Source organism: Oncorhynchus gorbuscha, linkage group LG09 (genome assembly GCF_021184085.1).
Source record: "Oncorhynchus gorbuscha isolate QuinsamMale2020 ecotype Even-year linkage group LG09, OgorEven_v1.0, whole genome shotgun sequence".
NCBI classification, from domain to species: Eukaryota; Metazoa; Chordata; class Actinopteri; order Salmoniformes; family Salmonidae; genus Oncorhynchus; species Oncorhynchus gorbuscha.
The window spans coordinates 56,181,244-56,207,642 of NC_060181.1; the positions used below are offsets into that span (position 1 = coordinate 56,181,244).

Consider the following 26,399-nt stretch of genomic DNA (forward strand, 5'->3'; position numbering starts at 1 on the left):
GTAGAATAATAGTGAAGACATCAAAACTATGAAAAAAACACATATGGAATCATGTAGTAACCAAAAAAGTGTTCAACAAATAAAAATATATTTGAGATTCTTCAAGGTAGCCACACTTTGCCTTGATGACAGCTTTGCACACTCTTGGCATTCTCTCAACCAGCTTCACCTCGAATGCTCTTCCAACAGTCTTGAAGGAGTTCCCACATATGTTGAGCACTTGTTGGCTGCTTTTCCACTCTGCGATCCAACATCCCAAACCATCTCAATTGGGTTGAGGTCGGGGGATTGTGGAGGCCAAGTCATCTGATGCACCACTCCATCACTCTCCTTCTTGGTCAAATAGTCCTTACACAGCCTGGAGGTGTGTTGGGCCATTGTCCTGTTGAAAAACAAACTATAGTCCCACTAAGCGCAAACCAGATGGCATATCCCTGCAGAATGCTGTGGTAGCCATGCTGGTTAAGTGTGCATTGAACTCTAAATAAATCACTAAATGTCACCAGCAAAGTACCCCACACCATCACACCTCCTTCATGCTTCATGGTGGGAACCACACATGCGGATATCATCCGTTCACTTACTCTGCATCTGACAAAGACACGGTGGTTGGAACTAAACATCTCAAATTTGGACTCACCAGACCATAGGACAGATTTTCACCTGTCTAATGTCCATTACTCATGTTTCTTGGCCCAAGCAAGTCTCTTCTTATTATTGGTGTCCTTTAGCAAATGGTTTCTTTGCAGCAATTCGGCCATGAAGGCCTGATTCACACAGTCTCCTCTGAACAGTTGATGTTGAGATGTGTCTGTTATTTGAACTCTGTGAAGCATTTATTTGGGCTGCAATTTCTGAGGCTGGTAAGTGCTGGTCGGTCTGGACGCCGACTATGGAACCCAGCACCGCTCTTCGGGACCATATCCCTCCCAGTCGACCAGGTACTGGAGAAGCCACCCATGATGCTGTGAGTCCAACAGGCTGCGGACGGAGTACGCCGGGGGCCCCCTCGATGTCCAAGGGAGGGGGAGGTGCATCATGGGGTCTAGCACTAGCCAAGGGACCAGCTGCCACCGGCTTTCTACGAAGGGCCTGCCCTTCCGGAAGCTGAGCCCGCGGTTTGTGGGACCTTGGAATGGCCCCACAAACCGCGGGCACAGCTTCCGGCAGGGCACGCCCTTTTGTAGAAAGCCAGACCCTGTCACCGGGGTCAAAGACCGGGGCCACACTGCAGTGACGATCGGCCTGCGCCTTCTGCCGGAGGACAACGCGCTGGAGACGGGTGTGCGCAGTGTTCCATACCTCCTCGACGCACCGGAATCAATCGTCCACCACAGGAGTCTCGATCTGACTCAGGTACAAGGGCCGGCTGATAGCCTAGAACACACTGAAAGGGTGTGAGGTTAGTGGAGGAGTGACAGAGGGAGTTCTGTGCGTATTTTGCCGAAGGCAGAAACACAGCTCACTTCCCCTGCTGGTCCTGACCGTAACTACAAAGGTACCTACCCAGTTCCTGATTTACCCGTTCCACCTGCCCATTTGATTGGGGACGGTACCCGGAGGTGAGGCTGACCGTGACCCTCAGTCATTCCATGAAGGCCTTCCAGACACGGGAGGTGAACTGAGGACCACGGTCAGACACGATGTCCTCTGGGATCCCGTAGTGCCGGATGACGTGAGAGAAGAGAGCCTCGGCGGTCTGCAAGGCCATAGGGAGACCAGGCAGAGGAATCAAAGGATGGGCTTTGGAAAACCGGTCCATAACGACCAGGATGGTGGTGTGCCCCTCCAATGGTGGAAGGTCTATGACAAAGTCCATAGATAGATGGGACCAGGGTAGCTGTGGAACCGGCAGCGGGTGGAGTTTGCCATAGGGGAGGTGTCTAGGTGTCTTGCTCTGTGCTCAGGAAGAGACGTAAACCTGGATGTTCCAGGCCAAGGTGGGCCACCAGTACTTGGCGGAGAGACAGTCAATAATACGGGCCATATCTGGGTGCCCCCCGACACAGGTGATGTGTGTGCCCAGGCCAGGAGATCACACAGAGGGTACGAAGATACGCCCCTTGGAACAGTGGACAGGTAAGGGCTGCGCATGGGGCATAAGGCAGTAACGTAACAAAATGTGGAAAAAGACAAGGGGTCTGAATACTTCCCGAATGCACTATATTTTGAACACTTGATTGCTGTGAATTTTTGGGGGGACTATGTCAAAGATTTTTGGATTCATTTTTACTTTAATTCTGCTTTGCACACAGGTCCCTTCACATATGTGGAATTCACTGGGATGGAAGTTCAGGGGATATCTCACCAGTGGCAATGTTATGAAATGAACCAGAGTGAGTGTCTCAAAGGCCTGTCAGACCAGGGCTCTTGACATGCTTTCAACCCGATTATCATCCAGTGTCTGAAAATAAATTACTGAGGAGTATGTCAAAACTTCTGTTGTAGGATTAGTATGCAATGTCATGTGAATTATTTTTTAAATTGTTATGTGTGTTGGTGTGCTTTCTTGTGGTAAAAAAAAGGATGCAATGGAGGCAGTTAAGAGTTGGCAGGATGGACCCTGTAAGTCCCTTAATCTCTTAAAGTAAGCCTTTATTACTTGATAAAATATTGAATTTGGCCTTTACTAGCATTGAATAATGCATTCATCAATGGCAAAAAAGACAGTCCTAATATAAATCATAAGGTATAAGGTTTTGAAGTGTCTGTCCTATATCTAGGAGATACTGTCACACCCTGACCATAGTTTTGTATGACCATAGCTTTGTATGTTTCTATGTTTTGTTTGGTCAGGGTGTGATCTGAGTGGGCATTCTGTTATATGTCTAGTTTGTCTATTTCTATGTTTGGCCTGATATGGTTCTCAATCAGAGGCAGGTGTTAGTCATTGTCTCTGATTGGGAACCATATTTAGGTAGCCTGTTTGGTGTTGGGTTTTGTGGGTGATTGTTCCCGTCTCTGTGTTTGCACCAGATAGGGCTGTTTAGGTTTTCACATTTCTTGTTTTGTTAGTTTATTCATGTATAGTCTTTATTAAAGTACCATGAATAACCACCACCCTGCGTTTTGGTCTGCCTCTCCTTCACCTCAAGAAAACCGTTACAGATACTGTATATATATTTGACCCCTTCTTTTTGTTGGCACAAAACTATCTCCATACTTCCATTCATACAGTATGTATGGTTTCCTTTAGATTAATCCCGGGACACTTGTGGGGGTCGTTAGTTTGTAGGCCAAACTGTTTCGGACACTACAGATGTCTTTGTGAGAAGACCGATTTTCAGAATGTCTCCTGGTCTGACAAAGAGCGCTGTAGCTCTGCCACTTTCCACCACAGATGTGGAAGGCAGACATAGGCAAATGAGGTGGATTGAGACAAAGCCCATTCAAAAACAGTCAACTTTAGCTGATGGAATAATATACAGTATATATATATATATATATATATACACACACACACATATGAATTGACTTTTACCCCTTTTTCTCCACAATTTCATGGTATCCAATTGGTAGTTGCAACTCCCGTACGGACTCGGGAGAGGCAAAGGTTGAGAGCTGTGCACTCACTTCCGTCATCATGAAGTGCTTTAAAGAGACTAATCATGGATGGACCCGACACCCTAGACCCACTCCAATTTGCTTACCGTCCCAATAGGTCCACAGACGACGCAATCGCAACCACACTGAATACTGCCCTAACCCATCTGTACAAGAGAAATACTTATGTGAGAATGCTGTTCATCGACTACAGCTCAGCATTTAACACCATAGTACCCTCCAAACTCGTCATCAAGCTCGAGACCCTGGGTCTCGACCCCACCCTGTGCAACTGGGTACTGGACTTCCTGATGGACCGCCCCCAAGTGGTGAGGGTAGATAACATATCCACCCCGCTGATCCTCAACACTGGGGCCCCACAAGGGTGCGTTCTGAGCCCTCTCCTGTACTCCCTGTTCACCCACGACTGCGTGGCCATGCACGCCTCCAACTCAATCATCACGTTTGCAGACGACAGTAGAGTGGTAGGCTTGATTACCAACAACGACGAGACAGCCTACTGGGAGGAGGTGATGGCCCTTGGAGTGTGGTGTCAGGAAAATAACCTCACACTCAACATCAACAAAACAAAGGAGATGATCGTGGACTTCAGGAAACAGCAGAGGGAGCACCCCCCCATCTACATCGACGGGACAGTAGTGAAGAGGGTAGTACGTTTTAAGTTCCTTGGCGTACAAATCACGGACAAACTGAATTGGTCCACCCACACTGACAGCGTGGTGAAGAAGGCGCAGCTGCGCTTCTTCAACCTCAGGAGGCTGAATAAATTTGTCTTGTCACCAAAAGCACTCAAACTTTTACAGATGCACAATCGAGAGCATGCTGTCGGGCTGTATCACCGGCCGGTAGGGCAACTGCTCTGCCCACAACTGTAAGGCTCTCCAGAGGGTAGTGAGGTCTGCACAACGCATCACCAGGGGCAAACTACCTGCCCTCCAGGACACCTACACCACCCGATGTCCCTGGAAGGCCGTAAAGATCATCAAGGACAACAACCACCCGAGCCACTGCCTGTTCACCCAGCTATCATCCAGAAGGCGAGGTCAGTACAGGTGCATCAAAGCAGGGACCGAGAGATTGAAAAACAGCTTCTATCTCAAGGCCACCAGACTGTTAAACAGCCACCACTAATATTGAGTGGCTGCTGCCAACATACTGACTCGACTCCAACCACTTTAATATTGGAAAAATTGATGTAAAAAATGTATCACTAGCCAGTTTAAACAATGCCACTTAATATAATGTTTACATACCCTACATTACTCTTCTCATATGTATATACTGTACTCGATAACATCTACTGCATCTTACCTATGCCGTTCTGTACCATCACTCATTCATATATCTTTATGTACATATTCTTTATCCCTTTACACTTGTGTGTATAAGGTAGTAGTTGTGGAATTGTTAGGTTAGATTACTCGTTGGTTATTACTGCATTGTCGGAACTAGAAGCACAAACATTTCGCTACACTCGCATTAACATATGCTAACCATGTGTATGTGACAAATAAAATTTGATTTGAAACACCGTACACCTGGCGACCGTGTCAGTGTGCATGCACCAGAACCAGGATCTCACGTGGCACAGCTAGCATTGCGGTACAGTGCCTTAGACCACTACACCACTCGGGAGGCCAAACTGATGAATTTTGATAGGGATTTTGATATTTTTTATTACATTGACACAGGTGCGTCAATATACTTTTTGTGCAACCTGACCAAATCCGCATAGAAATGTGTGTAATAGATCTGTCATTCTCATTGAAAGCAAGTCTAAGAAGTGGTAGATATGTTCAATGTGCACTATTTCTATGCTTCCCGTTGATAAGTTTTGGTTTTGGGTGTTTTAATTTCGGTTTTGTACACCAGCTCAAACAGCTGAATATGTAATATTTTTGGTTAAGGAAAATGTATTTCACAGCGGATTAGATGGTACAATGACTCCCTCCACTATACTTACTTGTTTTGTCAACTGAAATTAGGTGAACTATTAGAATCTTAGAAACCTGGAAATGACAGAGTGATTTTCTGCATAGTACCTCTTTAAGGATGAGTATCTCTTTGAGGAGCTTGGTTGCAGAGCCTGGCTATGAGTAATCTATCTACATTGATTCTGTCCCACATGTGATAAAGGCACTGCTTGCAGAAATGTGCATGGAGATTGTACGGTTTATATCCAAGGCCATCCTGGAAGTCATAATCCCTGCAACTCTATGTTTTGTACGGATATCTCCAGTATCCGTTAAGTCTCTGAAAGGAGATCATCTAGCACAAGCCTGAAGGTCTGCAAAAGCGGCAGCTGTCACGTCTACTCCCGCTCCCCCTCTCCGGCGCTCGTCGTTATCAGTTTATGCATTATTACGCACACCTGCCACCATCGTTACACGTACCTGCGCTTCATGAAACTCACCTGGACGTGTCAAAGGTGAACGACATAATCTTGGTGGCCATCTGCTCCCATCTCTGGGTGAATGTCCCCTTTCTTTTTTGCCAGTGGCGGTTTCTCCAGCACCAAGGTGGTTGAGGAGATGGTGTCTTCTTGACCTTTCAGATTCTCACTAATGAACAGTTTATGGAGCAGAGTGTTGTTTTCAGAGAGGATGATGTTAAAGTGAATATTTCATATTTAACATGTCATGACAGCCCTCAGTGACACTTTGATCTGCAGTGATAAGGAGGAAAATGATCCCAAGAAGAGGGAAATGCTTTGTGGTGGTGCTGACAATATGAAGATTTTTATTTTATTTTACCAGGCAAGTCAGATAAGAATAAAATTCTTATTTTCAATGACGGCCTAGGAACAGTGGGTTAACTGCCTGTTCAGGGGCAGAACGACAGATTTGTACCTTGTCAGCTCTGGGATTTGAACTTGCAACCTTCCGGTTACTAGTCTGACGCTCTAGCCACTAGGCTACCTGCCTCCCCATGTGCCAAATACAACCGGTGTAGACCTTACCGGGAAGTGCTGACTTACAAGCCCTTGATCAACTTTGCAGTTAACAATTTTTTCTTAAAATATTTACAAAATAAAAGGGCAAAAATAACGAGGCTATATACAGGGGGTGGGGGTACAGGTTAGTTGAGGTAATATGTACATGTAGGTAGGGGTAAAGTGACTATGCACATAATAAAGGGCGAGTAGCAGCAGGGTTGAAGGGAGGGGGAGTCAATGTAAATATTCAGAGTAGTCATTTGATTAGCTGTTCAGCAGTCTTATGGCTTGTGAGTGGAAGCTGTTAAGAAGCCTTTTGTTTGGACCTAGACTTGGCGCTCTGGTACCGCTTGCCATGCGGTAGCAGAGAGAACAGTCTGACTAGGGTGGCTGGGGTCTTTGGCAATTTTCAGGGCCTTCCTCAGACACCGCCTGGTATAGAGGTCCTGGATGGCAGGAGGCTTGGCCCCAGCGATGTACTGGGCCGTACATACTACCCTCTGTAGTGCCTCGTGGTCGGAGGCCGAGCAGTTGCCATACCAGGCGGTGATGCAACCAGTCATGCTCTCGATGGTGCAGTTGTAGAACCATTTGAAGATCTGAGGACCCATGCCAAATCTTTTCGGTCTCCTGAGGGGGAATAGGTGTGGTCGTACTGTCTTGGTGTGTTTGGACCATGATAGTTTGTTGGTGATGTGATGACCAAGGAACTTGAAGCTCTCAACCTGGTCCACTACAGCCCCATTGATGAGAATGGGGGCGTGCTCAGCCCTCCTTTTCCTGTAGGCTACGATCATCTCCGTTGTCTTGATCACGTTGAGGGAGCGGTTGTCCCGTCACCACACTGCCAGGCCTCTGACCTCCTCCCTATAGGCTGTCTCATCGTTGTCGGTGATCAGGCCTAACACCGTTGTCGTCTGCAAATTTAATGATGGTGGTGGAGTCGTGCTTGGCCACACAGTCATGGGTGAACAGGGAGTACAGGAGGCCTCTTTATTTCTCACACAGCACTTTAACAGTGAGCCAACAAGACTGTACAATACATTCTTAAGATATTTTGGTGCTGACAGAGTATTGTCCCATTTAAAATGTCAATCTAAGTATGCCAAATTCCATGGTTGAGGATGGGTACTGACACTATTTGACTAGTTGGAGGGGGGGGGGGGTATAGTGTAGTTGCTACAAAAACCATTGTAGCATTATATTTATTTAACTAGGAAAGAAAGTTAAACAAATTCTTATTTACAATGACGACCTACCAAAAGGCCTCCTACGGGGGCTGGGATTAAAAATATAGGACAAAACACATCATGACAACACTACATAAAGAGAGACCTAAGACAACATAGCAAGGCAGCAACACATGACCACACAGCATGGTAGCAGCACAAAACATGGTACAAATATTATTGGGCACAGACAACAGCACAAAGGGCAAGAAGGTAGATACAACAATACATCACGCAAAGCAGCCACAACTGTCAGTAAGAGTGTCCATGATTGAGTCTTTGAATGAAGAGGTTGAGTTTTTTGCAGCTCGTTCCAGTAACTAGCAGCAGCGAACTGAAAAGAGGAGCGACCCAGGGATGTGTGTGCTTTGGCGACCTTTAATTGAATGTGACTGGCAGAACGGGTGTTGTATGTGGAGGATGAGGGCTGCAGTAGATATCTCAGATAGGGGGGAGTGAGGCCGAAGAGTGTCTTATGAATAAGCATCAACCAGTGGGTCTTGCGACGGGTATACAGAGATGACCAGTTTATAGAGTGCAGTGATGTGTCCTATAAAGAGCAGTGGTGTCAAATCTGATGGCCGAATGGTAAAGAACACCTAGCCGCTCGAGAGCACCCTTACCTGCCAACCAATAAATTACATTGCCATAGTTTAGCATGGGTAGGATGGTCATCTGAATCAGGATTATAACAGTGTGCTTATAGATATATGCACATTTCTATGTGAGATGGCAGTGCGAGACCATTACAATATCTACATTTAAAGTAATTGCAGTACCTATTTTAAAAGAGAGGGGGCACCCTTTTGCCTCTAATCACATACATACCATTTAGGGGCACCCTGTGAAAGAATTTAATGGCAAAGGAGTGAGATATTTCTAGAAAAGGAACGGATGTGACGCATGCCTCAGATCTCTGTAACCGGAGAAGAAAAAGAGCTCATGGTGTCAGTGTGAGAGCACTTTCAAAAGGAAACCCAATTACATTGTCTCCCTTACTCTCTCCATTGACAGAAATGGGTTAGTTGATCTTAGGTTTTACAGGGTAGTAAAATATACACCCTTATGGTGGTGAATAATGGTTCATGCAGTGTTCCAGCCCACATAGTATGAGACTCTAACCCAGTGATGAGTTGGCACTGTGAGAACTTAACTCCAACACTAACTTTCACTATATCAGCTGATCAACTGATAGTAGCTAGACAGGAAGTGCACTTTATTGCACACTGAAGAGAGACAGAATGAGTGAGAAAGGTGTGTGGTGGGGGAGAGAATACAGTAACACTTTTTTTATAGTAAAGTGCTTCTCCATCTCGCCATCCTTCACCTTTTCTCTTCTACAGCCATCAGTGATAAGAGGCGTTGTCCGAAAACGGTCTGCAATCCAATTTCCTAATATGGGCACCTCATCTGCATGTAGTGTTTTCCAGTGGCGCTGCCTGGCCGTCACAGCAAGAGGCAAGGCTATATAATACATCAGCAGGAATATGATCTCGTGGGAATGATCCAGCCAATGTCACGTAATTGAGAGAATGTGTGATGTATAGGATGGTCATCAAGGTCATACTGTTCATTATTCAGTCAAGTTTTATTGTCACGTGCTCAAGTACAGTGAAATGCCAGTCAACCTTTCCTTCTATGAGAGGGCTGACTGAACAATATAGAAGCCTCTTCTCTGTTTCTCACACAGCACTTTAACAGTGAACCAACAAGACTGTCCAATAAATGCCTATGATATTTTGGTGCTGACAGAGTATTGTCCAATTTAAAATGTCAATCTAAGTATGCCACACTCCAAGGTTGAGGATGGGAACTGACACTGTATTTGTCCAGCTGGGGGAGAGAGAGCCTGGATCAATCTGTCTCTCCCAGTAGACAAGGGTTTGTTGTCACAACTCATTAATTTGATTAGAATGATTTGCTACTGCTCCATGTCTGAATGATAATAGCTGTGCTTTTGTTTTACTTCTGAGCGTAGGCTTACATCATTAGGCTATCATTAGATAATGTACATTTGTTTCCATTCATCATCTATGTTTTATTGAAAGTCTTCCAATACATCCATAGATTAAGTTCAAATTAAAAGAGCAACTAAATAAATAACATTTTCTAGACAAACTGAATGACCTCCACATGGGACGTCATCCTTGTTTTGAACAGTGTTTTATGAATAGTGTGATTAAAGTTTTCACATACATTCTGGGAAATAAATCGGTATTCGGCAGGCGCAATAACTTTCATCAATGCCCTTCAATAATTAAAATATTTCCCGCCGCTAGGGAACCGCAATTCGTCAGAGGAAATGATGCAGGACAAAATGATGATAGAAACCAAGACCAGCCAATCCGCCATAAAGACGCTTCCAACCAATAGGATGTTTAGGGGGCGTAAGATAAGGGATTTTATTCATTTTTACAACGTCAGTACATTACAGTGCTAGTCATTGCCCACGCTGAATGTTAACGTGGTACAGTGACCTATCTTTCAATTTCGAGTTTTAGGATTTTTTTCAGGCAGACATTCTCAACTTGCTCGAAAGGATTGAAATGTTACAGTTGAGGTTTTCGGCAGTGCTGAAGGAGTTGTTTCAATCCAACCTAAAGCGCCCTTTGACATGTATTACAAGAAATAAAACGTCGTTACCAATCCACTACTGCTCCAGCAACGCCTCTCTTGATGTCCAAGTCAGCTTCAAATTGAAGCTTCTCCATGCCGGTGTCCACCGCCCTTTGCTTTGCGCCACACCTGGGACCCGGACCTACTGCACGAAGACCGAAGGTGCTGCTATACCTGTGACTGAAAGTGCTATACCGGTGACCGACCAGGAGAAGAAAGATGAGACTGCCAAAGAAGCAGCGGCGGAGAAGTAAGTTGAAGGCATTTGGGTGGGCTCCACATTATCAGCAAATTGTAGAATTTGTCATAGTCGAAACTAGCCAATGGATATTTGCCTGTAGCCTACTATTATTTTTAGAACCAGGCGCGCCTATTGGTGAGTTTTTATTCCATTTGATTACAAAGCGTAGGCTAATTATTCCATTAGTTAGCCAGTCACGTTCCTGGGCTAAGCCACTCTAATCAAATAACGTTACATTATTGGTCGCTTACAAATATTTTGCCGATGTTATTGCGGGTGTAACTAAATGCTTGTAAAAGTGCATTGCTCAAGGGTATATCGACAGATTAATTTTTACCTTGTCTCAAGTATTCGAACCAGCGACCTTAGAAGAAATAAAACGATTTGCTTCCCTTGTTGTGAAATACCTCTCAAAAGCATTTTGTTGACGGGCTGAAAATGGTCACGACTACAGAGGTTGGTTACTGGTCCAATGTTCTATCAGCTAGGCTACCTGCCGCCATACTGTCCTTATAAACATGTAATACACTTTGTGGTAAAATAACTTTAATTCTACGTCATAACAACCGTTCTCAAACGTGTATCCACCTTTTCAGTTCTCACTGTGTAGCGTGCTTACCTTGATAAGGCCTCTGTAAGCTCGCCCACGTTTGTTTCCCTCGTGGAAGTGTACATTTGTTTTTATATTTTGTATTTAAAAAAAAAAGTTATTTAATTAGCCTGTTAGTCCTCTAGGGGCATTATTTCATTTTTTGATAAAAAGACGTGCCCGTTTTAAGCGCAATATTTTGTCAAGATGCTCGACTATGCTTGGAATTGATAGTTTTGGAAAGAAGACACTCTGACGTTTCCAGAACTGCAAAGATTTTCACTGTGAGTGCCTTAGAACTAAAGCTACAGGCAAAACCAAGATGTTTGAGCGACCAGGAAATGAACAGGATTTCTGAAGCTACGTTTTCCATGATCGCCTTATATGGCTGTGAATGCGACAGGAATGAACGGACACTTTCTATCGTTTCCCCAAGGTGTCTGCAGCATTGTGACGTATTTGTAGGCATATCATTGGAAGATTGACCATAAGAGACTACAATTGCCAAGTGTCCCGCACGGTGTCTGTGTGGAAATTGGTGCGCAAAAGTCAGCTACCAGTATTTTTCCATCCGAAGAATGCAGGCTTCCAGGAACGGCATTTCAATGAAGAGATATATGAAAAAAAAACACCTTGAGGATTGATTCAAACAACGTTTTCCATGTTTCGGTCAATATTATGGAGTTAATTCGGAAAGAAGTTCGACGTGTAGGTGACTGCATTTTTGGTTAGTTTCGGTAGCCAAATGTATAGTAACAAAACGGAACGATGTGTCCTACACAAGAATCTTTCAGAAAAAACTGGACATCTGCTATGTAACTGAGTCTCCTCATTGAAACATCTGAAGTTCTTCAAAGGTAAATTATTTTATTTGATTCCTTTGCTGGTTTTTGTGAATATGTTGCGTGCTAAATGCTAACGCTAAATGCTAAGCTAGCTATCACCACTCTTACACAAATTATTGATTTTCTCTGGTTCTAAAGCATATTTTGAAAATCTGAGATGACAGGATTGTTAAGAAAAGGATAAGCTTGAGAGCAGGCATATTTATTTAATTTCATTTGCGATTTTTAGAAATTGCTAACGTTGCGTTATGGTAATGAGCTTGAAGCTGTAGTAACGATACCGCATGCGGGATGGGGCGGACTATGAGGCTTTAGGCAAGTCAGTTAAATAACAAATTCTTATTTACAATGGCGGCCTACCAAACGGCAAAAAAAGGCCTTCTGCAGGGAAGGGGGCTGGGATTAAAAATACAAAAACATGATATAAAAATATAGGACAAAAAACACACATCACAACACGCGAGACAACATTACATAAAGAGAGACCCAAGACTACAACATAGCTACATAGATGTTATCAAATGGCTCCAGTCCAAGACTGGCTTTGACTTTGTGAACATGGCACTTTAGGAATGTCAATTGTCATTCCCTTTCCATAAACACAGTCTACAGAAAGAAAAAGTTGTTTATCTTACTGCCGAAACAACAAAATTGTGTTTTTCCGTGACACCTGGTTGCGAACAAGTGACATGATAGGCAAGGCCTACTCCCCATAAAGGTACATTTTGAATTAAGAAGCTTTCAAAAAGAGTGGAAATACACATACTTCGACATGTAGAATGGGAGTCATAGAGGAAAGTAGCTTTCAAGTATTAGCCGACAGACTTGGGTCATCTTTGGAGATCTCTATGCAACACCTTTTCCAGCATGACTCACTACTGAAGAATGCGTTGTTGGCTACCGCCACACTGGTGTCAATCTACTGTTCTCCACTAGCTTTTCACCTAATACTGAACCTTTTTAAATGACTCACCATCAACAAGTTGTGAAACAGGTGCTCATATGAAAGACTACTTGGCACCATAGTTTATCTATAGCCAAAGAGGAATTGCAATGTACTTATCTTGAAGTAGACACTCCATTTGAAGTTTCGATTGGGAGGAGAGGGCAAAAGGTATTCTTGACTGACCGTTTGTATAGCGGTTATAAATAAGTTAATGCCTAATCTTAAGAAAATGTTCTTTCTTAATGCCTGTAAACCAGTGTGTGTGACACATTTAATCAGTGGCCTCATTTCTTCTTGTGTGTTGAGAGGGCAGACACAAGGTGTGTGTTTGATAAGCATGTTGGGGGTGGGCTGGGATGGGCTGCTGGGGGCATAAGAACAGTATAAACGCCTGATCTATTGAGTGCCAGTGTCAGGTGACACACACTTGCATAGCAGTATTATAAATATGGGGATTGCCTGGCCTAAATACAGACACACACACACTCGCCTACTGTTGCTGCTGCTGTAACACAGTGAGGGGATGTTCCCATTGAGGGGTCCGTTCCACCTCAGGCCGGGAACCCTACCCGTGGCCTAGGTCATGTTACCAGGCTCATCCCCAGGAAATCAATGCACACAGTCCTCGTCTAGTTAGACTATGGGAGAGGGAGGGGGAGGGGGAGATGTGTTAAAAGTGGGATGTATGTTTTCATGGTATTACTATTAGCAGGGGGGGGGGTCATGAGGGATATGATGTGAGAAAGGTATGACGTCAGTGCTATGTGGATGTTTTATAGTGAACTCATATGAGCATGCTCCAACTGTTCACAGTTGCAGTACATAGAGCAAGCTTCACATGTACCCTTAGATCCTACTCAGGTGACCTCATGAGGCAAGGATGTTATTGAAATCTGGAAAGAAAAGGAGGAACTAAAGCAAATACCGTTATACGACTTGTACAGTAAAGAGGGTGCAGTCAAGAAGTTAGTGACTGTTTGTTGCAGTCAATTAATTAATTTCTTTACTTTCAGTTTGCTGCACTGAAAGTAAAGGGGCTGAATAATTTTGCATGCCCAATTTTTCAGTTTTTGATTTGTTAAAAAAGTTTGAAAAATCCAATAAATGTCGTTCCACTTCATGATTGTGTCCCACTTGTTGTTGATTCTTCACAAAATAATACAGTTTTATATCTTTGTTTGAAGCCTGAAATGTGGCAAAAGGTCTCAAAGTTCAAGGGGGCCGAATACCTTCGCAAGGCACTGTATATACTGTATGTTACAGGAGAAGGTCAATTTGGGAAATGTATACGTTCCCCGTAATAAATTTGCAACAGGAAAGGAGCCAGCGTATATTACAAGTTAAATCAGTTGACAGACAGTGAGCTGGTATGGGTCGTATCAGGACAACTTATCTGGGAAACAAATAACACAAATGTATATACCAGGTATATTGACAGAAAACGCATATCTTGTACCCTAAGGACCAGGAGAAGAGTTTGAGGGTAGAGGAGAAGAACGTGCTTATTGTTTTTTAGCTTGTGACATATTACTTTAAAAAAATATATATCTCTCATGCTAGAAAAGGTTGGAGACCCCTGAACTAGGGCCATAAAAATACTGCAACTGTTACAAATATAACATCGGTTCAGACCTCAGACTAACTATTTTTAGAGCTATACCCTCAAAATAATCTGTAATGTGAGTTCTGATGGGGTTGAGTAGCTGGTTTGCGGTGCATGATACTGAAGTTGCAGAGTTTTCTCTCTGTCACTGTTGACAGAGAGGATGTCATAAGGTGAATGCACCAATTTGTAAGTCGCTCTGGATAAGAGCGTCTGCTAAATGACTTAAATGTAAATGTAAATGTAGAAAGGGAAAGTGGGATACCTAGTAAGTTGTACAACTGAATGCCTTCAACTGAAGTGTGTTTTCCACATTTAACCCAGCCCTTCTGAATCAGGAGTGCAATGAGTCAGTGATGCAATGAGGCAGTGATGCTCACTAGTTCTTTTAAATGGGGATTGCTTGCTCCACAGACAGACCTCTCTCTCACAGCCTCAACATGTGCGTCACATGTGGCTTACAAGGACAGTACTTCATTTTCTAATGAAGGCAGAAAACCGCAGGCCTCAATGGTGGCATTTTACCCCAATGCCAACGCTTTCTTCATTTTTATCGTAGCCGCAGAAACTTCCTATAAATGTAGTTCATGGATTTGACTAAAATCCACTGCGTCACAGGCAATGCATGTAAATGCAGATTCACAAACTCCCTAGACTCGGCACATTGCATTTATGTAACAAAAATGGATTACTGAGATGCGAAAGAAAAAGCAGATGAGAAGAGTTTGTGTGGTGCATGTTGCAGGTGGATGGGGTGATTAGCTGTCAGCAACAGCAGCATCTGGGTAAATGTTAGGATTTAGCTCATAGAAGGCAAGACTAGACACTTGGCAGGTTAAACTATTTTGTAAAGTACAATGGCTTGGCAAAGTATTCACCCCCTTGGCATTTTTCCTATTTTGTTGCCTTACAACCTGGAATTAAAATATATTTTTGGGGGTTTGTATAATTTGATTTACACAACATGCCTACCACTGTAAAGATGCAAAATATTTTTCATTGTGAAAAAGACAAGAAACGAGACAAAAAAATGGAAAACTTGAGCGTGCATGACTATTCACCCCCCCCAAAGTCAATACTTTGTAGAGCCACCCTTTGCAGCAATTACAGCTGCAAGTCTCTTGGGGTATGTCTATAAGCTTGGCACATCTAGCCACTGGGATTTTTGCCCATTGTTCAAGGCAAATCTGCTCCAGCTCCTTCAAATTGGATGGGTTCTGCTGGTGTACAGCAATCTAAGTCATACCACAGATTCTGAATTGGGTTGAGGTCTCGGATTTGACTGGGCCATTCCAAGACATTTAAATGTTTCCCCTTGAAGCACTCGAGTGTTGCTTTATCAGTATGCTTAGGGTCATTGTCCTGTTGGAAGGTGAAACTCCGTCCCAGTTTCCTGAAGACTGAAACCGGTTTCCTTCAAGAATTTCCATGTATTTAGCAACATCCACCATTCCTTCAATTCTGACCAGTTTCCAGTCCCTGCCGATGGGAAAAACATCACAGCATGGTGCTGCCACCACCATGCTTCACTGTGGGGAAAAAGCTAAGTGTTAGTCTCATCTGACCAGAGTACCTTCTTCCATATGTTTGGGGAGTCTCCCACATGCCTTTTGGCGAACACCAAATGTGTTTGCTTATTCTTTTCTTAAAGCAATAGCTTTTTTTCTGGATACTTTTCTGTAAAGCCCAGCTCTGTGGAGTGTACAGCTTAAAACCTGACGGGGCAGTATTTTCACGTCCGGATGAAATGCATGCCCAAATTAAACTGCCTGCTACTCATCCCCAAAATATAAGATATGCATATTATTATATTTGGATAGAAAACAAGTTGAAGTTTCTGAAACTGTTTGAATCATGTCTGTGAGTATAACAGAACTTATTTAGCAGGCGAAACCCAGAGGACAAACCATTCAGACTTTTTTTTTGAGGTTACTCTATTTTTTGAGGTTACTCTATTTTTTGAGGTTACTCTATTTTTTGAGGTTACTCTATTTTTTGAGGTGAATCCAGATTTCTAAGGGACCTTCTTACAGTTCCTATCGCTTCCACTGGATGTCAACAGTCTTTAGAAATTGGTTGAGGTTATTCCTATGTGTAATGAAGAAGTACGGCCATCTTGAACGAGGGTCACTTGAAGTGTACTGTTAGAAGCGCGTGACCAGAAAGCTAGCTACAGTTTGTTTTCTTCCGGTATTGAACACAGATCATCCCATCTTCAATTTTTTGGATTATTTACGTTAAATACCCAAAGTTGTATTACAAAAGTAGTTTGAAATGTTTTGGCAAAGTTTACAGGTAACTTTTGAGATATTTTGTAGTCACGTTCCGCAAGTTGTAACCAGTGTTTTTCTGGATCAAACGCGCCAAATAAATTGACATTTTGGATATATATTGACGGAATTAACCGAATCGGACCATTTGTGATGTTTATGGGACATATTGGAGTGCCAACAAAAGAAGCTCGTCAAAGGGAAGGCAATAATTAGATTTTTATTTCTGCGTTTTGTGTCAAGCCTGCAGGGTTGAAACAACATGGTTTCTCTCTTTGTTTACGGAGGTGCTATCCTCAGATAATTGCATCGTTTGCTTTCGCCGAAAAGCCTTTTTGAAATCTGACATGTTGTCTGGATTCACAACAAGTGTAGCTTTAACTTGTTATCTTGCATGTGTGATTTAATGACATTTTTATATTCATTAATTTGAATTTGGCGCTCTGCATTTTCCCTGGCTTTTGGCTAGGTGGGACGCTAGCATCCCACATATCCCAGAGAGGTTAAAGTGGTCCTATGGACAGATACTCCAATCTCCTCTGTGGAACTTTGCAGCACCTTCAGGGTTTTATTTGGTCTCTTTGTTGCCTCTCTGATTTAATGCCCTCTTTGCCAGGTCTGTGAGTTTTGGTGGGCGGCCCTGTCTTGGCAGGTTTGTTGTGGTGCCATATTCTTTCCATTTTTAAAATAATGGATTTAATGGTGCTCCGTGGGATGTCCAAAGTTTCAGATATTTTTTATAACCCAACCCAACTTCTCAACAACTTTGTCACTGACCTGTTTGGAGAGCTCCTTGGTTTTCATCACTTTTCTGTTTTGACATTTTTTTGAAACAAGTAATTTTTTTCACTTCACCAATTTGGACTATTTTGTGTATGTACATTACATGAATCCAAATAAAAATCCATTTAAATTACAGGTTGTAATGCAACAAAATAGGAAAAATGCCAAGGAGGGTGAATACTTTTGCAAGACACTGTACATTCGCTTTTTAGACATTTTGTTACATTACAGCCTATTTTAAAATGGATTAAATAAAAGCAACACTTGTTGGTTACAATTTGCTATGCTTATCTAATGGTTTCATTCTTCTATCAGTGTAATGGCTATTTCCTATGAGCAGGCAAACATCCAACATTTGTATTTCTCCCAGTACTGTTTGTAGCACCAGAAAGGTCAGTGTAATTTCTCCTTATCAGCCTGGCTAAGTACTTGTCCACTACAGAGCATTGATACAGGATAAGAGCCTTGGAGCAGAATGGCAGTCTTACTGGGGCTATCTGCACTATGTACACTTATGTGGAATACACATTTGTGTAAGCGTTCATAATTTGCCGTATACACTCTTGTGCTATACAAACATCTGCCGTACCCACACAGTTAGCCCTGAGTCATATCTGTAGAGGATACACTTATGCCGGCATATGCTCGCTAGCTGGGTGAGTAGTTTAGGTCACTAACTTCCCGGGGGCTCAAATAAGTCAACCTGAACATTGGTGGAACACACCTAAGTAAGTTTTAAATAGAACAAACCTCCTCCAGGTTCCTCTATGTGCTCTCTCAAAGAGATCCACAAAAACTACTCGGAATGACTGGGCCTACAGGATATTCTTCAGACTATTGAATCAAGTCGAGTAATCCTCTTCAGCAGTGAACATTTTTTGTTCCAAAAATGTACTCTGGTGGAGATTGCTTGACTGAGCTGTACGGTTCTGTGTCGTGAAGGGCATTAGCGCAGTGTCAGTTCTCCCAGGGTGCTGTAGACTAGCCGGGTCAGGGGGGTGGTTTGACTGGTGGACTGCTGCTCTTTCGCCTAATGAGAGGAGTGTGTATGACAGCGGGCCTACACACACACTGCTCATTGTGTGAGAGACAACTGAGTGTGAAGACTAGACTGGCCTTTGTTGGCATCCCCAGAGGCTCCCTCTTTTTTTTCTTCTCTCTCTTCCCCTCTTTTTTTCCACCAACAGACTCGTGAATAGCTATGCAGTTAGAGGCCAGCTAGCCTGGTTGCCATCTAGCCTACAGCTCGTGTGTGTGTGTGTGTGTGTGTGTGTGTGTGTGTGTGTGTGTGTGTGTGTGTGTGTGTGTGTGTGTGTGTGTGTGTGTGTGTGTGTTTGTTTACGTTTGCTTCCCTTGGTTCCTTCCGCCATGATGTGACCCGTATTCCATTTATAGTAAGAGATTAGGCTAGGTAGGAAGCTAGATTTATGCTACAGGACCGGAAGCTATTACAGTACTAAAGATGAGGGGATAAAGCCGTTAGCCCTGAGTCACCCTGCATGCCCTCTACTGGAAGTAATAAACCAGTTAAGTTGGCATAGTGTAAAATCACATACAACCCATAAAAACACAGACATCATTTGCACAGACCCATTTTGTACATTCATTAAAACATGCAAGAATCTGAACACGTGCCTACTACACAGAATGCACTATAATTTCTTTCCCAACACAGAAACCATTCTCCGCTACTGTTCTCCGCTATTGGGAAACATCTCAGAGAGCAATTTGTCATTATAAACTCACAACACAATAGTGGCGAAGTCAGAGGCTTAGACTGGAAATGAAACCAGTCGTTATAGCATTAAGTGAGGTGTGGCAGGCTGGGTCAGGTGAGCAGAGTTATTTACAGTGGAGTGTGGCGGTGGTGAGCTCTGTCTTACCCAGCCACTTCTGAGTCCTAGCTTTTGGAACCCGATCTCCGCAGGGGCCCGGGGACCCGCGTCAGTGAAAGAGGGAAGGAAGTGGTGAAAGCCCCAGAGAACAGGAGTAAGAATAGAGGATTGTGGCATTAATGGGGAAGCCATAATGGAGGGAAATGATGCGAGGAAGGAGTGCTGGCAGAGTGGCCATTGGTGCACGTTTTGTTCTGTATTGTTCATAGTGGATTTGCGCAAATGTAATAATGCCCAAAGTCTTCCATTGGAGGAATGACGTGTTCCATAATAACAACGTGTGTATTAGGACACATGGTGGATATTTAGGGTTTGTTGAAATTGTTTGCCCCAATTGGCCTTTGCCTGGGCTAGCTCAAAGGAAAAGTATTATTGGCCACAGAAGTATGGAAAGTATGATATGCAGTAATATAGGGCCAGGATGATACCAGTATCGCAATCTTTTTTTCCATGGGAAAATTTTTAACACAAAGCAGACAGAAAACTTTGGTCCTTTTTAAAAACATGCTGTATGTAAGATATTGTGCGCTATGGCTTGAAAAATAAATAATTGACTCGATGACAACAATGATGTTTGTTTGCAACATTAGGGCTGTTTTACAAAAGAAGTTAAATCTGATTTGTTTTGTTTCCTTGACACGATACCAACGAGTATCGTGATACTAGTATCATCCCTACAGTAAAGTTTACTTGCACTTCCCTCATCTGTCTATGACCATGTCAGAAAGCTTGTCCACATCTCCCGTTTTAGAGGTGGAGTGTATTTTAATCCACTGCATTTCTACTGCAGGTGTTTGCTGTGTGGAAGAAGTTATCAGACCTCTGTGTGTAGCCTTAAAGCAGAATGCCTGTGTCAGCAGTTCTAATTCTGAATACAGGGTCTCTCTCTCTCATTCACTCTAAAAGAATAACACTCAAGCCTGCGCCCAGGCAACCTCGTCCTCAGATGGGCAAACACACTGGAATAGTTTCTCAGGCCCGGTCGATTAGCAGGCCATCCATCCACTGTAGCCTAATCTAGACGCTGACATTATTGACCTAACATCTGTCGCTAAACCATCACCCATCTGTTGGGTAAGAGATTGATCTCTGGTACAATTACCGAGAGTATGAGTTTTACGTAACATTGTCTACTTCTGAGTCAGACATATAACAGCTAAAAAGCTTTTAGGATATTAAAGCCAGATATTTTGTCATTGTTTCCTTATACATATCTAATTTCATAAAGCATCACAAACACAATGGGCAATCTCCAATACTTGTTGTAATGCGTGAGCTTGATGAGTCAGAGTGAGATGTAGGTGTGTGGATGGTGGATGCCATGGCCTGTGGCCCATGGTACTGTAGGAAGAACCAGACAGGACCCAAGGAGGAAGTGAAGCATGCCAGTCCGGTGTGAACACATCCTGCCCTAAGCCAAGCTCCAGGGTGGAGAGAGGCACTTAGTGCAGTGCCTGTGTAAAATAACCTGGGCCCCTGTTCCAAGAAAGGACACGTCCTCCGACCTAGCACATTCTACATGCCCCTGCTTTTTTCCCCTCCCATATTTTGGAGCAAAGGTCCCCTCACGTATGCAGCAGTCACAGCGGCAGATGGTTGAATGCGTTTACTTCCAAGTGACCGCTTGCTGGTCAAATTAAAATCAAAACACCTTCCCGTTTCCTGGTAACCGGGCCTCTGCGTTTGCACTTAGTCGTCGAGTCGTGGTTTTCGTCGTTTCGATCTTTTGTTTGTTTTACTTCCTACTGTGTAAGTTAATTGTCTGTTGTGGTGGGAAAAAAAGGACATATTACAAACAACATTGTAGTGAGTTTTAAGAAATTGCCATTGCTAAAAATCTCTGCCCTGTCTGTTTTTCTTCTGACATTCTTTTCTCGTGTCTCACTGGCCTGTTCATCTCTTTTGGTGGTCATCCATTTTCTCTTTTGTTGCTTTGGTCTGTCTGGCTACAGTGACTAGCTCTCTGTGGGTTGCTATTAGGTCAGTGGCTGGGTAAGCACTATCAAATTTTGTCTCCCCCCACTTTGATTCTGAAATTACCATTAACCACTAATGAACTTGTCATTTTTGCACATTAAGTGTTTGAGCTAGTAATGTGTCAATATTGTTTACAAATTAGCTATGACATAGCCAATGAATATATAATATCACAATGTGGGATTTCACCCCCATCTGAAAATCAAATGGTTTTGACCGTTTGGTAGTTTTTTAGCAAGCTTCTTTTTTCCTCCAGCTTCGGCCATGCAATGTACCTCGCAAAAGTGATTAGTCGTTATGAAATTATCAACGTTACCCTCTATCAAAGAATGACCATATACACTGATTGTTACCATGACTAATGCTGATGGTGAACCTGAAGAATTAAAATAAATTATATTGTAAGCCCATTCAGTAGGTATAGTCAGATAGTTTAGTTTACTTTTAATCCCTGTAAAACAGAGTTTTGAACAGAGCATTTATGACGATGACCTAGCAAATGACATCAGTTGTCACTCAACTAATCCAGCCTAAAATCACGCAAGCCATTTTAGCATTTTAATGCTGAAGGTGCAGCGCAGATGTGCAAGATCAGGAACAGGCCGCCCACCTTGAGTTTGGTCAGCGCGTGATGCTGGGCACAGTGCACAGTTTGACTAGGCTACTGATATTCCCTAAGGTTGTTCGGCAGGCAAAATTACTTGTAGATCAATGACTGTCAACACAGTTACATGCTTAGTTCGACACTGAAGGAGAGGACGCATCAGTTGTCTAAAAATAATAGGTATTTTTGTAATTTAGGAAGAAAGTAACTGAAATCCATTTTCTGACCTTTTGCATGCTACATTTTGATCGGTTTGGAGCCCAAGGACCGATGCATTCAGATCTTAAACATTTTGAATCGGGGACCTATGAATCGTTACATCCTTGGTAAATACCAATGTAGTCAAGATACACAAGCGATAGCCTTCAATGTCGGCATATTTCATATCATCCGACAAAATGAAATATTGCTCTACTCAGCTCAGCCATAGACCGATGTAGCATCCACACGCACAACTGTTGCCACTGAAATAGCAATATATGGACACATTTAATTGGTATCATTTGCATATTGTGCATTCGGAAACTAATCAGACCCCTTGTCTTTTTCCACATTTTGTTACGTTAGTCTTATTCTAAAATGTATTAAATTAATGTTTTTCCTCATCAATCTACACACACTACCCCATAATGTCAAAGCAAAAACAGGTTTTTAGAAATTTATTTCAAAAATGAAAACGGATCCCTTATTGACATAAGTATTCAGACCCTTTGCTATGAGACTCAAAATTGAGCTCAGATGCATCCTGTTTCCATTGATCATCCTTGAGATGTTTCTACAACTTGATTGATGTCCACCTGTGGTAAATTGAACATGTCTATTTAAGGTCCCACAGTTGACAGTGCATGTCAGAGCAAAATCCAAGCCATGAGGTTGAAGGAATTGTCCGTAGAGCTCCGAGACAGGATTGTGTTGAGGCACAGATCTGGAGAAGGGTTCTAAAACATTTCTGAATTATTGAAGGTCCCCAAGAACACAGTGGCCTCCATCATTCTTAAATGCAAGAGGTCTGGTACCACCAAGACTCTTCCTAGAGCTGGCCGCCCGGCCAAATTGAGCAATCGGGGAAGAAGGGCCTTGATCAGAGAGGTGACAAAGAATCCGATGGTCACTCTGACAGAGCTCCAGAGTTCCGCTGTGGAGATGGGAGAATATTCTAGAAGGACAACCATCTCTGCAGCACTCCACCAATCAGGCCTTTATGGTAGAGTGGCCAGACGGAAGCCACTCCTCAGTAAAAGGCACATGACAGTCCGCTTGGAGTTGTCAGACTGGGGCGTGTGCAAAGCTGTCATCAAGGCAAAGGGTGGCTACTTTGAAGTATCTAAAATGTTTTTATTTGTTGGGGGGTTACTGCATGATTCCAAATGTGTTATTTCATAGTTTCGGTGTCTTCACTATTATTCTACAATGTAGAAAATATATATATATATTATTTTTTTTGAATGAGTGGGTGTGTCCAAACTTTTGACCGGTACTATATAACACCAGTCTATTCTTTAAAAAAAAATTAAAAAGTTAGTGACTCCAAACTTTTCAACGGTTGTGTGTGTGATACTTTGTCAAATATCGATGTATCGTCCAAGAAAAATATCACTATGTAGCTGTATCGATTTTTGTCCCCCATCACTACTTCAAAACCTCCAAAGCGATGAGTTACATTATTCCAACTAAGAACATTTTTCAGGTGCAATAATGACCATTTGTCAGGATGCGAACGCCAAATGGTGTAGACATGCCCTAATATGCACCGTTTATCCCACGCAATACCAACACAACATGTTTGGGCAATACGCAGGCGCAAAATATGAAATCGGCTCAAGAAAGCTAGGCAAAACAGCGAGGCCTGTGCCTACCCTGTCCATTTAACAGTAACTGGACTCAGGAACAGCTGCAGCATTATCAATGTGAATGCATTTCAATGGCTGGAAATGAAAGCTTGAATACTCTGGAGAATTTCCTCAGGTTGTTGATGCAGTTTTAGATTTATTTTATTTAGCATAAAAACCACTATAATCATTGAGGAAAAAACATTAGATGACAAATATTCTAATTCCTTTTTTATTTGGCTGTTCATAACAGCATTTCTTTATTAGATTATCACAGGGTAAACACTCCCTACCCTGACTGCACGCCACTGAGGGGAAATGGTCCCAACTAGAGGATGTAATAACACTACTCTATTGAAGGCATTTAAAGCAGCAATCCTTAATTGAAACATTAACAAAGTGCCCCCCCCCCCCCAGTTTCAGTAAAAAGCTGAGGGATGAGGCTGGAGAAATGCAACCACTCTCAAATCCATAGACTACGCAATGGATGCAAGGATCGACAATCCATGATAGAAAAATGACATTTGTCAATAGATCAGCCACGGACATCCAAACCTGTGGCGTATTTGAGATGTGGTCACCCTAATTCCACCGAATGAAACATTGCTACTGCGATATGTTAACGCCATCTTTTCACATACGAGGAGAATACCATTATTTCAACCACAGTTTTCTTACATGTGAAACTGCAAATTTGATATTCAAGTGAGTGTTTTTACACATGTGAACTTCCAATTCCATGTGATAAGTATGGTTTCGCCTGTGAAATTTAAGCTCAACATTTGACATGTGTATTTCTTTTAATGGTAAACTTGATTAAACTTGTCATTAGATTTTTCTATAGGCTATTGATATTATTTGTTCTCTCTCATTGTTAGTCTTACGTTTCTAGGCTATTCAAATAACTTTTTGAGATGTCAATCCATTACATTGATTGTTTGCTTAGGAGAAAGCCATGCATAAAACAATGAAGCGTAGCCTTCAATCACATTCATAGCTTCTCGAATGGAGAGCAAAGCGAATATAGGCAAAGTATATTTTCAAATGGCTAGACACAAGATGGTTAAGGAGTGTTCGTATAAAATTTTAAAAAGTTAAGCCTAATACCCATGCATTCGAGAGGGAGCGAGAGAAACAATATTTTCATTAGCATTTATTACTGGGTGTGTCATTGGCATTGGGCAAAGTCAATACTGTGTCTGTCTGGCGCAGCCCTGTTGGACATGCTCCAAGCAGAACATCCCCCTACGTGCTGATCTAGGATCAACCTACGACTGGATGGCACTGCCTCATCAGGATTCAGTGCTTTGGACCTGGAGTCAGTGACCTGCCACGTAGTATGACTTTTACTCTTTTTAGATTTATTTGACAGGGATAATGCACATCGATCATGATTTCTGTAAATGTGCCAGATTTAGTTACTCAATTTGTACCTGTAGTCGATGGCGGTGAACCCTGTGAAATGATTGTCTGACTCCTATCCTGAATGATCATAAATTAATTCTCCACATACTGTATTTTAATCCTCTAATGGAATTCTTCAACTAAAACATGACAATAGTCACCTTGACGTGAGCCAGCTCTTGGCTATTTCTGGCATCTGTGTCTTTGTGACTCAGCAATCTGATGGTTTGGATGTCTGTGGCTGATCTATTGGCAATGCTGTGTTAGGGTTCTTAACTGCTGAGGTGCAAGAAACCATTGGATTGTCTTTTTCTTAGGGAGACGTAACCATCTGGGGCAAATACTTCAGATAAACGTTTAGTCTTGATTGATACATGATTCGGTTGTCAACAAACATCAATTGAATTAAAAATCAAACAAACCTTGGAACACTATTATAGATTTGGTGTAAACCTGGGGCAAATTGAGACAAAACTCTTGCATGTTCAGTCAACGTGAATTACTATCTTGATATTGTGACTCTGCAAGTTTTTATTTTTTTTCTGTAGGTGGGAAGAGATCCATCTGAGATGTAGCATTTGAGCCATGCTGGTTTCTAGTCAAAGACTGATGAAAGGACAGTTACCATATCTTCTGAGCAAGGGCAAAGTTGTGTGCCAGTCCCACCATTGTAAGGGTTCTGGATTCTGCAGTAGATGATATAATGATGCATGTCTGCCTGGTAGTTTGTAGCCGGTGGGTCCGGACTGAGTTGGCTCTGTAGTGTGGTTAGTGGCGTGTGAACGAGACCAGGAATGTTGTCTTTATTAATCCCGTCGGAGGGGCGGGACTGGCCGGGGGCATTCCAGGAATGTGGCTGCCGCACTCTGACGCTGCTGGAGTGTGTAGCATAGGGAGCAATAGTTTATGGCGTCTTTTTGTTGGCAGTAGCTCCGCCATGGTTGGTTGGACAAAACCAATTGGATACCACGAAGTGAATGGAGTTTTTGTAGGGGTTTGGGATAGACTCCAAAAATAAGGTAAACCGGGGCTTAGGAGATCTCATACGCTTTGTTCTATGAGATAATCT

General features: G+C 42.8%; 1 protein-coding gene across 7 annotated transcripts in view; it reads left to right on the forward strand.

Moving 5' to 3' along the window:
• Positions 1-10,126: 10,126 nt before the first annotated feature.
• LOC124043795 (glutaminase kidney isoform, mitochondrial-like) overlaps positions 10,127-26,399 on the forward strand; it is a 62,750-nt gene continuing 46,477 nt past the window's right edge. For 2 of the 7 annotated variants that reach the window (XM_046362762.1, XM_046362763.1), the window contains exon 1: positions 10,127-10,594. In XM_046362762.1, the coding sequence (XP_046218718.1) occupies positions 10,275-10,594 (320 nt within the window). In that variant the 5' untranslated portion in view covers positions 10,127-10,274. The remainder of the gene's footprint in view (positions 10,595-26,399) is intronic. The other 5 variants (XM_046362760.1, XM_046362761.1, XM_046362764.1 and 2 more) reach the window with 4 other exon arrangements.